The following is a 17,152-nucleotide window of genomic DNA, read 5'->3' on the forward strand; positions in this document are numbered from 1 at the left end:
GCAACTTATTTTGATAAGTTTAATTATTGATAATAATTTTTTGAGCATACGATAGTGATTCTATGTATTTGCAAGCTTTATCTACTTCTTTCTTTGGCATATGCTATCAAAATTTAGTTTTGAGCATTGCTACACATTGCCAGGGGAAGGCACTTCAAGTCGATGTGAGTCTCTTGTGCTGTTTCTCAAGTTGTATTGTGCATGCCTACGAGCTGTTTTGTGTTGTATCTTGAGATTTATGTACCCAATTGAATAATTGTCAGTTGCATAAGATAGCTATCATTCCCAAGCCATAGGATCTCTTAAACATTGATTTTGACTTGTTAAGATTAGAATTAATATTTTTTGCATGTGGATGTTGTTTGGAGGTCTAAGACCCTTAAATTGGTTGTCCTAGTCTCCTTGATCATCCCTATTAATTTGGTTACATTTGGGTATTGTTTGGTTGACAAAGTTGTAGAGATTGACTCACAATCATAGATTAGCCTCTGATGATTTTGGGGTCATTTGAGAGAATTGGTAGATGTTGTTTTCAAAGGACTTGACACATCCTTGTTGCCTCCATGCCCTAGCGGGTCTACTACGTCTCTCACATTGACATTAATGTGAGGTTCTTCCTAATTCTACACTAAAATTAGAGCAGACTGTACTGTTGTTTACTAGTGGTTGCCATGCCTTGTACACCGTTCATAAAGAGAAGGCAACTTTGTTGCTCGAGACTTGCAAGTTCCTCATGCTGCAAATTTTGCACCTCCGTGAACCTGCATGGCGTTGTTTCTTACCCTCCTGTGCAAGCTCCCATCCTCACATTAGTTCCTTTGTTGCTTTTGTAAGGCCGACATCAAAGGTGTGTGTCCCTTTCTTTGTTTTCTTTTCCCACCCTTAGGTCAAGCACTTGAGGACTTCCAATAGTGCTGCATCTTGTTACAACTATTCCAAGAACCATGGTTTGGTATCAAAAAGAATTGTCATCTAAGAAAAGCATGTTTTGAAAGTGAAATAATTGTCTTGATTGTCTCAACCATAGTTGCAATAAGGTTTGCTCCTTTGTCCATCCAAACAAGCAATCCATGACCTCGTAAACCTCAACATGAAAATAGCAATGTGTGAATCTCCCTTTTGCTACTCTTTTTGTAGGTGTCATGGTCCAATCCTTCCAAGCAGCCTAAAATAAAATTATGTTTCTGTATGCAGCCTCAACCTTCCCTTCCATTGAAAATTAGCCTTAGCCCTTCCCTTCCCTTGCTATATGGAGCGTTAGCTGTTCCCTCTATATGCACTATTTCTACTTGTGAAGCCAAGAGAGAGCAGGCAAATCATGGTGTAGAGGCTATATGGTGAAGACTAGTGGAGACCATGTGATTATGCCCACTCCATTGTTGTGCCATCGGACATGGTTGGTCATTTTCCCATAAGTATATAGTTAGCAATGTAAAGCTGCATGAGACCAGGTCAAGCTATAGTCATGACGAAGTTGGTGGAACGGGAAGACTGGCCAAGATCGTGCAAAAATTCTGGGGTAGGCAGGCACCTACAAGTCCATGGCACCGAGGAATTGGTTGCCTTGGTTGAAAATCCTTAAACTTTGCTAGGTACTAGTGGGTGGCAATAACTATGGCAAACCTTTTGGTCGAGCGTGCGACCTCATTTTAGTAGGGTTATAAAATCCCCACTACCCTACGATAGGATTTTCCACCCATCTCCCCTTCTTCATGATCTTTTCTGTCGCATGGACTTCAAAATTTTCATGATTCTGTCCTAAGAAGGGCTTGTCAAAAAATTGCCCTTCTCTAAGGAATGGGAATAGGGCATTTGCCACTTGAAGGACAATACATTAAGATGCCCATCTAAATTAGAAAATGCAGACATGCAAATAATAAAGTAGCATGTGAAATACGAGTCTCTTCTAGCATTTATGTATTCCCAAAATGCTTGGGGAGAAGTTTTTGAACTAGACTAAGTTTTGTAAAAGAAATTCTAATTAAACATTGCTCACTAAACATGCTACTTCTTATATTCTCTACCAAACATGTCGCTAAGTTACAAAAATTGACTTGTAATTATTGTAATACTTCATCATTAAAAGGGCCAAACTAGTCTTGCATGGTCGGTATTATCGTAAAAATGTATGTTTTCAAGATATAATAAGATAATTTAATGAATTTCTTGGATGCTAAAACTAGTCCATAAATATAATAGTAAAACCAAATACGAGTTTTGCATTAAGAACAAGCACATTCTATTCATCAAGAGATTATAGCACAAGCCTTCTAAGTCATCTGTTAATTTGGAAAAGTATGCAATCCAAAATCTTGCCATCAAGAAACTACCAAGAAAATTAAACTATCAATTAAACTTTTCATTCTATTAAAAAAATCAAATCTATAGAAAAATAAATATTGCACAGACTAAGTGAGTGCCATACAGAAGTATGGTGGAGAGTTGGCATAGTTTTTCTCTAAAATTTATAAGAAACAGAAGCCATGCCCTACCTCATACTCTAGTTGTAAGGTTATGGGCTTTGTCCTAAGTCACCAAAGTGTGAGTGAATGAGAGAAGAGGTGGAATTATCCCACATGTAAAGGTGTGAGGTTGTAGACCTACTTAAAGCTCCTTTCATGAATAAACGAATCCAACCAAGTTTGCATTACATGTCTCTTGTCTATGGTGAGCTTGTTATGGGTTAGCAAACTACTTAAGATCGTGTTTAGGAGTCCAAGTTAATCTATCTTGGAACCTAATTTTCTTGATAACAATCTAGCCTACACACACTCACTTGTGTGCACAATGGTTGTCTATCACCCACCTTAGCTAGCACGATCCCATTCCCATCAAGTGGTATCAAATCCATGGTGTGCAAGCTAGGTTTATTGTTATGAATTTGTGTGTTAGTAATTAATGTCCCTTAATCATTTCCATATGTTAGATCACATTAGAACTTCCTCTCTTGCTAATTTTGATCGTTAATATAATTCCTTACATCTACATTTTTGGTTAGTGCCAACTCATTACCTAATTAACTTGTAATTGAGGGATATGTTCATGATACTATCCCATTGAGCCACTACCCTCATTATGAACTTGATTATGCAAGCAATAAGTGCATTCGATCTTTCTAATCAGCTCTCTAATTGAGCATCATTTAAGTAAATTATTGCATTCACGTTTAGTATTGAACTTAGTGTTGATTTTTTCAAATTTTGCATCTTCAATTAGTTTTTCTGTCTTTGCAATCACCTAACACTACTCACCTCATCTCAAAGTGCTCGACACAAGCTCTCCATACAGCCTTCCTGCTCTGCAATCCAAGCTGGGGAGCCCTTTCATCTCCATGCCCAAACCTATAGGTGTGTGTGTGTGTGTGTGTGTGTGAGAGAGAGAGAGAGAGAGAGAGAGAGAGAGTGCCTCTGCTTAATTTAAGGTCTCTCTCTTTGGCTATTTCCACGCAACAAGGGGTTGAGTCCAAGTGGCTAGCTCTAGCACACTATATTTGGTAGTGTGTGGAGGGTGGTTCAAATCCCCCAACTGAAATGTTCGAAGGAGGAATCTGGACGACTTGAGATCCGCGGTCAATTTGGACTAAGGAACCCCTTACGGGTCCGCTAGAGCTCATTCCCACAACAACGCTTGCCCAAGGCTTTGCTCTTTCTAGCGGACATCAAAGGCATTAAAGCTTGACTTTTTTTTTGAGTTTTCGGCTGAGCAAGACATGGTTCATGCGCCACCCTTGTCCAAATTGCTTACGTTGATCACGATCATCGCTCTCAACTGGATTTAAGGAAAAAGGTCGCGTCCGTCCCTACGGCCCCCTCTTCCCGTGCCATGCTGCCCTGATACTCCCAAGCGTCAACCCCTCACAAGGGGAGCATTCCCATAAGCTCCTTAAGCCCTTAAGCCAAGGAGCCCCAACCTCTTATGAAGAGAACTATCCCACGACACTGCAAGGCCTCAAGAGACCCTTTAAGGGCCCCGCTCCCACTGAGGCTGCAGCAAAGCCAAAGAATAAAAAAGTTTCAAGGCCACTCATAGGCATCGAGATAAAGCAACCAAAGATTGTGAAGGGTGACTTCACACAAGTGAAGAGGTACTTCACACTCAAGAGAAATTTTAAAGTATGCATTAAAATTGAAAATCTTGTAGCCAAGCACAACAGTTTTGCAATAGGCTCTCGGCAAATGATGCCTATTTCTCACTCAACTAGGAAAGTTTGATGATGAACACTGATAACACTTTCTTAGAATATGCGATGCTTGCTTCTAATTTTGTGAAGACCTGCGAAACGAAGAACATGTCAAACGAAAGGTAGCTGTTTTTGGGCGAATGAAGTAGCGTGCGTTGATTAGAGCAAGCTGAGCCACCATGTGCTGATTAAAGCAAGCGTGAACAGTGTTGTGGAGAATACATGGCAGGCGCATAATTGCTCTTGAAAAGTGCTGCATAGATTAGAGATCTGGTTAGTTGTTGTTGACGACTGAGATTAGGCTACGTGGAGTAGCGGCTAGCCTCATTTCACATAATCGGCTTAGGCCAACCAAGTAATAAAGATATGCCATTACAGGGGGAAGGGTACTACTTTCCAATGCCTATTTTTTGAAAGAATCGGGAGTCTTAACTCTGCCATTGTCCCAATCAATATTGGAGCTTTGCATCATACTCCTAAAGAATCTCAACCCACCTCACCTTTCGACCGACCCTTCAAGTCAGATTGCAGTGTACACCACTTTATACTTTTATAGTGAAACACTATTTCAAATTGAACACTATACAAATAATGTCGCCATGTTTTTAGGACGGACACGATTACATAGAGCTCTCTTTCGTAAGTTTTGCTATGCAAAAACGAGTTTCTTACGCGGCCATAACAAAACGTAACGCCAAGTTAATCATGAGGTCGGACGGAGCTCGATCGCTCGAGCATCTTGGGGCTTGTTCCCGCGATGCAAACGTCTCTCGTCGTCTTCGATGTACGGTATCGCGGGCGGGCGTGTTGTTAGCGCATCAGCACAGTTGGAGATACGTTGCAAAACGGCGGTGTCGTGGAGGGGCAGCGCGAGGCACCAGGTGAGGGCAGTGCACATGGAACCAGCCGCCTCCGCAGAATTCGCCACCACAGCAAATGGTGAGAAGGCAAGCGACCCAGTCGCCCAATATGTGGTCATCAGAAAGGATCTGGTGGACACTCTCAAGTGGCCTCTTGGCAGTGTTCTTGCCCAAGCATGCCATGCTGCTGTTGCTGCCGTCTGGCTCCACAAGGACCACCCCGACACCCTTCAGTACTGTGGCGACCTTGACTCCATGACTACGGTTAGCCTCCACCTTTGACATATACTATATTGAACATTCAAGTTATATTATGGTCAGCAACATCTCTAAGGCTGCATTCAGACTGCATCTTCAAGAATCTTGTCGGAGTACGTGAGCAGTTACGGGTGCTTTGTCAAGTGCATGACATGGACGTATGCTGAAATGTGAGTTGTATTACAGAACCAGAGGCACCTAAGTGTGAGCCTGGACAAGCCCATAGGACATGCTGCTTCTAACAAGTGACATAGCGGAATGGTTGAGTTGGAATACATTATCAGGGCATGTGTCTGTATCCATGAATGATTGAGAGATATTTATTAAACGCAAAAGGAAAGCAGCTACTAGTGAGTGAAGTTGGGGGCGTTTTTTGCCTTCCAACTTTAATGCTACATTATACAAATAACAATGGGTGAACAGGGAGTCGTATGCATCTTGACTCATTATGCTAACAGAAATGCAAGGGAATGAGGTGCTACCAAGTCATTTGTCCGTTATCTTATCTCCAGTCCAAGACAAGGTTTTGATTAAAGCCCATTGACAGAATGCGTTTAAGTTTCTTTTCTCCAGAACCGAAACTTCACCATGGAGTAGCTCTTGAACTCCTCAGGAGCATGGAGGCACCATGAAGAACAGAGTTATATAGATGGAATCGAGAAAAGGTGTTCTTGTTAAGAAGCCTTGGAGAAGGCTACATCTTTAGTGGGCATATGCCCTAATAACAACTACCTTGTCTCTGTATTAAATGTTTTCCTATTTTTGGCTTTTATTAGAGCTAGTCTTTATTATGGTATTTATGGCCAGCCGAGCCTGCCTTGCATCCTTTGCTTTGCTTGTGGGAGACCTGGTCATGTGGCAGCTGCATGCTCGTGCACGAAGGGTGGTGTTCTAGTGTTTATCATTTGTTAAAGTGGCCAGCGGTTTCAGGTGCTAGGTTATCCACCTGTATAGGTGACATGTCAGCTTCTGCCACATCATCTACTCCTAGAGTGAACACCAGCAATCCGCAAACCTCTCGTTCTCTCTACTCATCTTTAGTATGGTAACAGGGATGCCCCATCATCATTTGTGACATTCTTATTGATAGAGTGATTCCGATTGGGCAGGATGTGTTTACACGCAGAGATTTATTTTTGGTTTTCGGGCTCATATCATGGAAATGTCAGAAGCAAAACACCACTATCTCTTCTTCTACATAAGCATAGTGTTGGGCTTATCTTGATGCTACAATGGAAGCTTTCGATAGATTTTCTATCACCTTGCTATTGCTCCTACACCTCCTACCGCTATTTTTTCAGATAGTGAGCATGATATTGCTTTAGCACATGATCCACATGATCCTGTTGTTCGTGGACAGACTAAACATATCGATGCTCATCATCATTTTGTCGTGAATTACATTGAGGATGGATTTATTAGCTTGGAGTATCGTCCTACTACGGGCAATCTTGCTGATCTTCTTACAAGGTTCTACCACTAGCTTGACCGAATTATCTATTCGGGGATGTGAGTTGGACTGCCCGTTTGGCACTAAAGAGGAGGTGTTGAGATTTCTTGGGAGCATATGTTAGTACCTAGTTCTACACCCACTATTGGGCACTGACGATGTTAGTACCTAGTTCTACACCCACTATTGGGCACTGACGATGTTAGTGGGGATGTCATGGTATTTAGTCAATACTATGCATGATGGAGCTGATAGCCTGATGGTTATATTGTCTTGTGGGTGACTACCAGGGTCTATTGTCACGTGTGCACTGCACTTGCGCCACGCCGACAAGCTACTGCTATAGTCTAGCATTAGTCTTAGTTAGCTTAGGATCTAGCCTAGCATTTTGTGAGCCTCTAGAAGGACGTGCATGATCAGGCAGGTCATAGTTGCTGTCACGAGACGGCACTATGTGCCAACGGAAAAGAATAGATTGAACAACCTTAAGCACTTTAAATAACAATTGAACTGAAAGAGATAGAAGACACGAGACGGGGAGTGGCGGAATTCCACCCCAAGAGAGCACTGGCTCCAAACCTTGGCGTCCCTTATGGTATTTCTTTACTTTACTTGAACTCGGTACAATGCCGGTACTCACGCTCTGCACCTTCACCCGGGAGCCCTCTTTACATATTTAAAAGCCCTTGGCCTTGAAAAGCAGTTACATGAAAATCTTGAAACACAAAAGCATCTGGCCCAAAAGCTGGCGCTGAAAATCAGCCATCGTAAATCACAGAAATCTGTACAGGGTTGACGTGAGTTGGTGTAGATTGCGAAAATCTATATAGGTTGCCACGTCAGCAAGTTAGCGTAGATTGCGGAAATCTGTATAGGCTGCCACGTCAGCAAGTCAACGCAGATTGCGAAATTCGTATAGCAGCTGCCATGTCATCAATTCTCCATGCTAGAGTTTCAGTGTGTATGTGGTCCTACTTTATTTTAACGTCTTTAGGTCACTTGGGGCCCATCGGACGGGGTCCCATAAGTTGGTGGGAACTTCTTCCGCTTATTCTTCTTCTGTTGCTTCTGCTTCTTAGGGTTTAAGCCTCTGAGCCAGGATTTGTAGGTTGGCTCCGTTCTTCAGTGGCTTGACACGTCGGCAATTTGTGACATTCCCCCTTCTTGAAAGAAAGTAATCGTTCGTGATTACAGCATATTTGCCAAACAACTCAAGTTAGCTCAAAAATTTCCAAGGGTCATTCCAAGGGACAATCAATTTTCTCATTCCAAATCAGAGCTCTTGATTTCCTGGGTCGTTCGCTTTCCAAAAGAATCTCATCCAATAAGGAGTCTCATTCCAGATCAGAACTCTCTTGGGATGTTGACTTCCCAGAAGTATCTCATCCAAAAAGGAGTATTCCGAGGTTGACACCAATGCAACATCGATGCTCACATTTGCATATTACAAGACAACGAACGCCGCTGCTGAGCACTCCCCCGAGATAGACGGTTTGTTGTATGAAGCTACTCAACGACTACCTCGTCACTTCCCTCGCGAATAACCTAAAAAGGTCTGACTCCTAAGCCATGAGTTCAGAGGACTGGTACAACCAAACACTTCCCCGACCGCAGCCTGCATCCCTTGGAGGTTCAAGCATACAACCAAACGCTCCCCAGACATCCCGTCTGCCTTGTTCAAAGGTTTTCCAGTATACAACGAAACGCTTCCCAGACATTCCGTTTGCATCGTTCCAAGGTTCAGAAAATACCGAAACAACATTTCTCACTACTCCACCCGGGAGTAAATTACCAACCAATGAAATCAGTATTTAAAACCAAAGTCAAACAGTTCAAATCGGCACCGAGACAGGTTTAAAACAGATACAATCCATTTCAAACAAATTTCAAACAATACTTTCTCAAACAGAGTTTAAATGTATCTAATGACGAAACAACTCGAAAATTCATTAATGTTTTTGTTGGGACAGCCGAACTTTGAGGATGATTCGCTTGTCCGTCTGCATCAGAATAATGGTGGTTCGGATGTGGAGAATCACATCATTCTTGTCGTGCCAAGGCATGCCCAAGAGAACGTCGAAATTGCCTAACTTTATAATGTGGAAATCGGCTTTTCCATCATAATCTTGGATAGTCACTGGAAGAGCACTGTGACGCACATCCAACCCTATGTGTCCGTGGACAAGCTACAGCATGACAAAGGTTCAATTTAGTCAAGTTAGTCTAGAATAAGAAGTGATCTGGCACCTTTGTGAGTCTGTTTGCAGACCGTGCATATCCAGACCCTTAGATTAGATGCATATCCTCCGGTTGCACACAACATGATCATCAATATTCCCATCAGAATCCATCAGGGGAATTTTCCAGTGCATTAAACCTATTTTCCCTATTTTTGACATTTTTCACTCATTTATTAAGTGACTTTTGTTGAGAACTAGGTAGGGCAATTTTGCGAAGATAATATATAAGCAAACCAAAGCTAACACTTTCTGGCAGAAGAGGCAGTAGGAGCACTCGCTCAACAGGAAACTTCTCAGCAGAACCCTCAAGAGGCCCTAGCGTTTTTGCTCCACAGCTGAAGGCTAGCGTTTTTGGACAAAACCTCAGATCAGCCAGCGTTTTTGCTTTGACAACAGCCTGGCGACAACAAGAAGGAGCAGACTCCCCAGCATAGCAGATTCTCCACAGCAAGACCATTTTCAGTCCTAGCGTTTTTGCATCTGCAAGACACTTCAGCGTTTTTGCAGATCTTCGTGACGGAATCCCCACAAGCATCAGCGTTTTCAGTTTTCAGCAGTCGGACTCCACAGTAGAACCCCCAAACCTCGCAGCTCTCACCTTCCCGCAACAGATCTTCGCCGCACGGTCAGATCCCGCGTAGTTGTAGATTCAGCCCCAAAAACGCAGATTTCAGCATCTGCGTTTTCAGCGCGTTGTCGCCACATCGTTGCCGTCACCGACATAGAGTCAGAATTTAGCAGATAAAGATTTGCAGTTTTCAGCCATTAGCATTTTCAGATTTCAGCCCGTCTTGTCCTCGTCCTCATCGTCGTTGACATCGTCGGCAAGTCCAAGCATTGTAGAGATTTGTGCAATCATAAGTAGACCGCTCTCGCCATAGAGAGTGGGGCCTTCGGAGGAGGGTTTGACAACATTCTGGTGTCGTATTCTTCTCTCTCTCTCTCTCAGTTTCAACATCTTCATTCACAGTGTTCACCCACTTTGTTTGTGTCCATTGCACTCTCTCACTAAAGGAACGGAGGGCTCTCCCTTCTGTAAGTAAAAGGAACCTTGAGCACAATTCGGAGCACTCATCTTGAGCAATGTTCAACATTCACTTCCGTTGCACCTTACAAGCACCAATAAGCGGTACCACTTTCTGAGTTTGCCCATGGCTAGCTCGGCTTCAATTTCTCCACCCTCTGCATCATAATCAGAGTGTATCTGCTTTAAGAATTCCGGATGGATGAAGTTCTCTGTAGCTCCGGGGTCAAAGAAAATACGGGCTTTCAAGCCGTAGACTTTGCCATATGCTCGACACAATTCATGTGTATTTTCAAAGCGTATGCCACATAGTTACCCGGTGTAACAAACTTGGACACTCCAAGTCAAGAATCAACTGCGACAGCACCAAATAACCACTTCAAAACAAGTCATAGATCACAATAGATGTACACTGGCCCGGCGGAGTTCCGTGCCTAGAGATATTGGCCCCAAAGATTGGTGCCCCTTTCGGTATTTCTTTTTATATTAATCAGATCAAAGTACAAGAGAGTGGCTAGGGTTTCACTCTCAGACTCTGCGTCCAGATGCTCTGAGAAGTGAAGCCCTCACCACTTATTTAAAGATACAAGGGATGCCCAAAAGCAGAGTCCCAAAAGCTTTTAAAATAAAAACCATCAATTCTCTCTCTCTCTTAGAGTCTTTTCTCTTTTTTTATAAAAAAAAAGCAAAATTCGTGTCGCTCATCATTTTTCCAAATTTTTTTTTTCAGCCTCCGCGATTTTTGGAAATTAGGGTTTTTGGCAGAAATTAGGGTTTCTGCTGTCCGCCACGTCATCACTTTGTGACATACCCCCCTCTTGAAAGCATTGTAATCGACCGCGATTGCGCCTGTAAAACGGACAAAAGCCATAAACCGTCTTAGCAGACACTGACTGTTAGTACCTACGTACTAGGAACACACATCTAGCACATGTACAAAATCGACGGTCACATCACACGACATCACAGGACATCACCAGACATCACAGGACATCACATGACATTCAACATTCATTCGGATCTTAGACCATGATTTATTGACAATGTAGCTAGCAATCACATCTAGGTCCAATTGGGACCTCATTGATGTCCGATTGACTAACCCCTATTGAAACCATGTCTATTTGAGATCAATCAGACCAAAATGCTGCAGTCATTTCGTCTATCAGTTCCTGCACTCACAAGAAGTCAAGAACAAATCAGTATCATTATCAGGAATTCCATTTCATAAAGTCATCCAACAGAATACTGTCAGCTCTCAGTATCCCTGAAGCTCAAAGAGACATCAGTGACTTTAGTATCAAAATCGAGGCATCTGTTGACAAAGGAGCGGAGTAACTCCCCTCTTGTGCATCCCACTGCACCAAATCTTCGGCCAAGCTGAGTTTCTGGGTTCCGTTTGGAGTAGACTATGCTAAACCAAAACATCGAGGTAAAGTTTCACAATCCGAGGAGTATCTGCTAGGTCCTCCTCCTCCATCCACTTCGCATCAAATGCAGGAAAGTTCTTGAACTTAACCAAGAACCGGCTTCGGACTTTACCTTTCTTCGTATCGTTATGTGCCAAAATCTGTTCAGGAACAAGGATCTCCTCATTTTCTTCCACTTCGGGTTGCTCATCAGGCTCCCCATTATCAGGCACATCACCCTTAACAGGTTTCAAGAGACTCACATGCAATGCATTGTGAATCCTCCAAGTTTCTGGCAGTTTCAATCGGAAGGATACATCATTTATCTTTTCAGTAATCTGGAAAGGTCCGTAGTATCGCATACTAAGCTTTGGAAAAAGCCTCTCCTTTCCCTTTTTCTTTCGTAGGCGTGCCTTCTCAAAAGTAAGAGCACCCAATCATCCTCCTTCAATTTCAAGTCGCGACGATGGCGATCCGCTGCCTTTTTTTGTCGTTCTTGAGACTCCTGCAAAGTCTCGCGAACCTTGGCAAAAGCCGTATCCAAATCTCGCGAATATTCATCCGCTTCAAATATCTAATCTTTCGTGCTCAGGAAGGATGGAACCTTAGCAGCACTTTCAACAATCTCACATGGCGTCTTCCCCGTCGAAGAGTGTATCGTGTTATTTTAGGCAAATTCCACCAAAGGTAAGTTCTTTTCCCATTGAGTCTTCTGATCCGAGATACAAGACTTCAATAAATCTAAAATCACTGAATTGGCAATCTCAAATTGCCCGTCAGTATGCAAGTGGAACGATGACGAGAACTGCAACTGCGTGCCAATGTTCTCCCAAATTGCCTTCCAAAACAAACTCTTAAATCTGGGGTCTCTGTCTGAGACAATCGTCTCAGACGTGCCATGTAATCGGAAAATCATCGTGATCATTTTGTTTTCTTGGGAGATTAAAAATGAAATCCATTGCAATACTTTCCCAGGGGTGGGTGGGTATGGGTAAAGGCTGTAACAATCCCTGTGCCTTATGCCTGTCAAACTTGACCTTCTGGCATACCAAGCAACTGTGCACAAACTCTTCCATATCCTTTTTGAGTCTTGGCCCAAAGAAGTATCTCTCTACCCCCTTCATGGTGGTAACAATGCCGCGGTGACCCATAAAAGGTGGACAGTGGCATTCATTCATAACCTTATCCCTCAACGGCTGTGTAACGCACAACATAGTCTTTTTCATCAAGTAGCCTTCCCGAAGGGAGTATCCAGCTACTGTCTCCCCATCCCGTATCCGTGTGAAAATATCTGCAAAATCTGTATCTGTGGCATACTGATCGACCATATCCTCGAAGCTCCTATGATGTATCGCGGAAACAGCAAGAACCAACGGTTTACGAGACAAAGCATCTGCCACCACATTCTTCTGTCCCTGCACATGGACAATCTGGAAGTGGAACTGTGACAAGATGTTCGCCTACCGCATCTGCTTTTCCGAAAGCTGCTGCTGTGACAAGAAGTAGCGCAAACTTTGATGGTCTGTAAAGACAGTAAAATCCGCTCCGAGTAGGTAATGCCGCCACTGAGTAAGAGCATGGATAACCGCCAAAAGCTCTTTCTCATAGATCTGTGCTGTCATCTCCGGCCTAGAGAACAAACGGCTCTCGTAAGCTATGACATGGCCTTCTTGCATCAAGACCGCACCCAGACTACGACCACAAGCATCACAATATACTTCAAATGACTTCTGCAAGTCTGGCAAAGTCAAAATAGGTCCCGTAGTCAATTTCTCTTTCAATGTCCGAAAGGCAGTCACCTCTGTGGGTCCCCACGAAAAAGGTACTCCTTTCTGTGTCAAGGTATGCAAAGGGGAAGCAACCTCTGCAAACTTTCGTATGAACCGCCTATAGTGCGAACACAGTCCCAAGAAGCTTCTAACTTCATGGACATTCCTCAAATCGGGCCAATAATGGATAGTCTCTATCTTGGCCGGGTCCATTTGCAGTCCTGCTGCTGACACAATGTGTCCCAAAAAGTGTATCTCTGGTAGGAAAAATTCACTTTTCTTTGCATTAATCACTAACGTGTGATATCGTAATGCCTGAAAGACTTGAAGCAGATGATCTCTGTGTTCTGCCTCATTCTTGGAGAAAAGAAACGTGGACCACCAAGTACGAGCATTCCTCTTAGTGTAAGAGGCAGCTCTCCGAATCTTGGAGTGCTCTGAATAGCTTCCTCCTGCGAAAGCGATGTCAAACTGTTGTATAAAAGACAAAGCCTTCGAAGCATCTAGTATCCTGAAAAAGTATCAAACTTGACCGAGTGGCCACCTTCCTTAAACTCTCGGACTTTCTTGCTTTTATCTTCAAGAAAGTCATACTGGTTAGCTTTGTAAAAAAAATTCTTCTTGTTTGCATAAAAGTTTCCGTCATCGGAATCTCAGCTGTCTGTAGACGAGTCCTCAGTAGAACTGTCAGTCCCTTGGCGAGATGTAGCCTTCTTTGCCTTTTCTTGCCCTTTCCAAAGCTTTGTTTCTTGCTTCGCTTTTTGCTTTTTCTATCTTCTTCGCTCGAGTCTGAAGAGCTAGAAGAACTGTTTGAAGAAGAAGAAGAACTGGGTAAGCCTTCAAACTTGACACGCTTCTTTTGTTTCTTTGCCTTGTCGAATGTCGACCGACGACCCAAATATCCCGGGAAGTCAGTGCCTTTCTTCTGCTTTTTGTCGTGCTTTTTGTCCTTCTTTTGCACGTCGAAAAGCTGAGCAATCCGTGCATCAACTACGTTCTCCAGCTCCTTCTACGTATATTTCTTGGAGGCAGAAGGTTTCTTGAGAGCGTGTTTCGGGAGTGGTGTTGTGGTTCTTTGCCACTCCATCTGTACCTCTTCCAAAGAGGTCTGGTTCATATATTTTGCCATCTTCGGGTCCTTGGCAAAATTGAGCATCATCTTTGTTGCATCGCCAATCAATTGACGACGCTCCATCTCTCTTTGCTGCTCCGCCTGAGTAGGCCGAGGCGGGCCATACTCTCTCTCTGAATCTTCGTTGTGATCCCAGCCCGCATCTCCAGATGCAGAGGGAGTCAACTGATCATTGCCTGAAGCCATAGGTGCTGCGGAAAAAAAATTTCGGGGATCGGATTTCCCGTAGAAGAGAAATCGGTCGTGCTCTGATACCACTGTAACAAACTTGGACACTCCAAGTCAAGAATCAACCGTGACAGCACCAAATAACCACTTCAAAACAAGTCACAGATCACAATAGGTGTACACTGGCCCGACGGAGTTCCGTGCCTAGAGATATTGGCCCCAAAGACTGGCTCCCCTTTCAGTATTTCTTTTTATATTAATTAGATCAAAGTACAAGAGAGTGGCTAGGTTTCACTCTCAGATTCTGCGTCCAGATGCTCTGAGAAGTGAAGCCCTCACCACTTATTTAAAGATACAAGGGATGCCCAAAAGCATAGCCCCAAAAGCTTTTAAAATAAAAAGCATCAGTTCTCTCTCTCTCTCTCAGAGAGTCTTTTCTCTTTTTAAAAAAAAAAAGCAAAATTCGCGTCGTCATCATTTTTCCATTTTTTTTTTCCAGCCTCCGCGATTTTCGGAAATTAGGGTTTTTGGCAGAAATAGGGTTTGCAGGAATTTTAGGGTTTTTGGCAGAAATTAGGGTTTTTGCTGTCCGCCACGTCATCACTTTGTGACACCCGGAACGGGAACGGGGAACGGGAATGGGAGGGTCCGGAACAGGACGAGAATGGGAAGGAGGAGGGGGGGCCGGAACGGTCGGCTAAAGTAAGGCTTGAACTACCTCCATTTAGCTTAGTCCCAAATAAACTCCTAAACAACCCAAAGACTGCCCCCAAATCTGCCTTCAAACCTGTCCTCAAAGTGCACCAAATATGTTCCCCAAACAACCGCAAATCTGTCCCCGAAAGCGTATTTTTTTGCCCCCAAATGCCTACTTTTGCCCTTTCCACCCCGCTTTTCGCCATTCCACCTCATGTTCCCCTTGTTCCGGAACACCGTTCTGGTTACACTCTGTTCTGGAACGGCGTTCCATTCCCGACTCCATTTTGGGAACACGACTCATCTGGAACGCCGTTTCGGAACATTTGGGCTGTGTTCCGCCCATTCCCTGTTACACTGGTACGCCATAGATATTTGGACTGGTCCCATAGCGGGTCTAGCTCTCTTAGGTGGCCCTGTGGATCTTTTTGTCGTGGGAGCAGAAGGCTGCTCTAAAGACGTCGAGGCCCGCTCAGGACATGTAGTGAATGTATGTCCTGTTTGAAAACATTCGAAACATCGGCCTTCTTGTAAAAGGGTTTCTCGTTGACGTTGTGTCAGACAAGGCCTTTAAGATTGGGTTTTACTAGACTCCCTGTAAGGTGCAACGGAATGATTGTTTGTGCTTTGCTCAAGATGAGTGCTCCGAACTGTGCTCAAGGGTTCCTTTTGTTCTTATGGAAGGGAGAGCCTTCCGTTCTTAATGGAAAGTGCTATGATCACAACAAAGTGAATGGACACTGTGCGTGCGAGTGTATGAGACTGAGAGATAGAGAGAGAAGAGAGATACGACACCGGAGACGTTGTAAAACCCTCCTCCGAAGGCCCCACTCTTGTCGGCGAGAGTGGTCTACTTATGATTGCACAAAGTGGTACAATGACGATGCAATGAACTGATGCAATCTGGGACTATGCCAGTGACGGCGACGGTGATGACGACGACGACTTTAGGGCTGAAATCTGTGGTCTTCTATCTGCTGAATTTCGGGACTGTTTTGGTGGCTGAAAATGACTGTTTTGGCTGCGTTTTCGATGGCTGAAAATGGGGGTCTTCTGCAATGCTTCTAGGCTGAATTGTCTGCTGTCCAAGAAGGCTGAAAACGCTGCTGTTCTATTGCGGAATGGGCTGAAAACCAAAAACGCTGATGCTCTTCTAGCGTTAGTAGAAAACGCTGGCTTTGTTGGATCTGTTGGCTGGCGATCATGGCTGAAAACGCCAGGGAACGGTGGAGTTGCTGAAGGTGTGCAAAAACGCCATGGTTGATGGGAAACCCAAAGCGCTAGGGCTAGGTATCTGCTGATGGCGATGATGCAAGGCTGAAAAACGCCAGGGATCTGGGGGTACTGCTGGGGAGGTCCAAAAACGCTAGGTTGATGGGTTCTTGCTGAGAAGGTGTCTGTTGAGCATGTGCTTCTGCTGCCTCTTCTGCCAGAAAGTGCTAACTTGGGTTTGCTTATATATTAACTTAGCAAAGTTGCCCTACCTACTTTTGTTGAAAAGTCACTTAAAAATAATAAGTGAAAATACCAAAAATAGGGAAAATAGACTAAATGTACTGGAAAATTCTCCTAACTGATTCTAATGGATTCTGATGGGAATTCTGATGATCGTGTTGTGTGCAACCAGAGGATATGCATCTACACTAAGTGATTGGGCATGCACGGTCTACGAATAGACTCACAAAAGTGCCAGATCACTTCTAATCTAGACTTGACTGGACTGACTGAACCATGATCATGTTGTAGCTTGTCCACGGACACATAGGGTTGGATGTGTCACGTGACACTCTCGAGAATTTGTTCGTTGTTGCCGAGAGTTTTGGTTGGTGGCCGGAGTTGGTTCTGTGGTAATCGCCAACTTTCCCTTCATTCAGTTGTAGCCGACAACGGGATGGTCCATAAGCTCTTGCATGGTTGAGACTTGCTTGGATAGACAACATTCCTGCAACGGTGATGGTAGTCCAAT

The 17,152-nt window shown here is 43.8% G+C and overlaps 1 protein-coding gene across 1 annotated transcript in view; it reads left to right on the top strand.

The window, feature by feature from the left end:
- Positions 1–4,910: 4,910 nt before the first annotated feature.
- The window catches only part of LOC147448105 (Peptidyl-tRNA hydrolase II (PTH2) family protein), a 60,851-nt gene continuing 48,609 nt past the window's right edge, over positions 4,911–17,152 (top strand). The window contains exon 1 of the mRNA XM_086523968.1: positions 4,911–5,304. Within this exon, the coding sequence (XP_086380094.1) occupies positions 4,963–5,304 (342 nt within the window). The 5' untranslated portion in view covers positions 4,911–4,962. The remainder of the gene's footprint in view (positions 5,305–17,152) is intronic.

Source organism: Adiantum capillus-veneris, chromosome 11, assembly GCF_014529385.1.
Source record: "Adiantum capillus-veneris isolate H3 chromosome 11, ASM1452938v2, whole genome shotgun sequence".
Classification (NCBI taxonomy): domain Eukaryota; kingdom Viridiplantae; phylum Streptophyta; class Polypodiopsida; order Polypodiales; family Pteridaceae; genus Adiantum; species Adiantum capillus-veneris.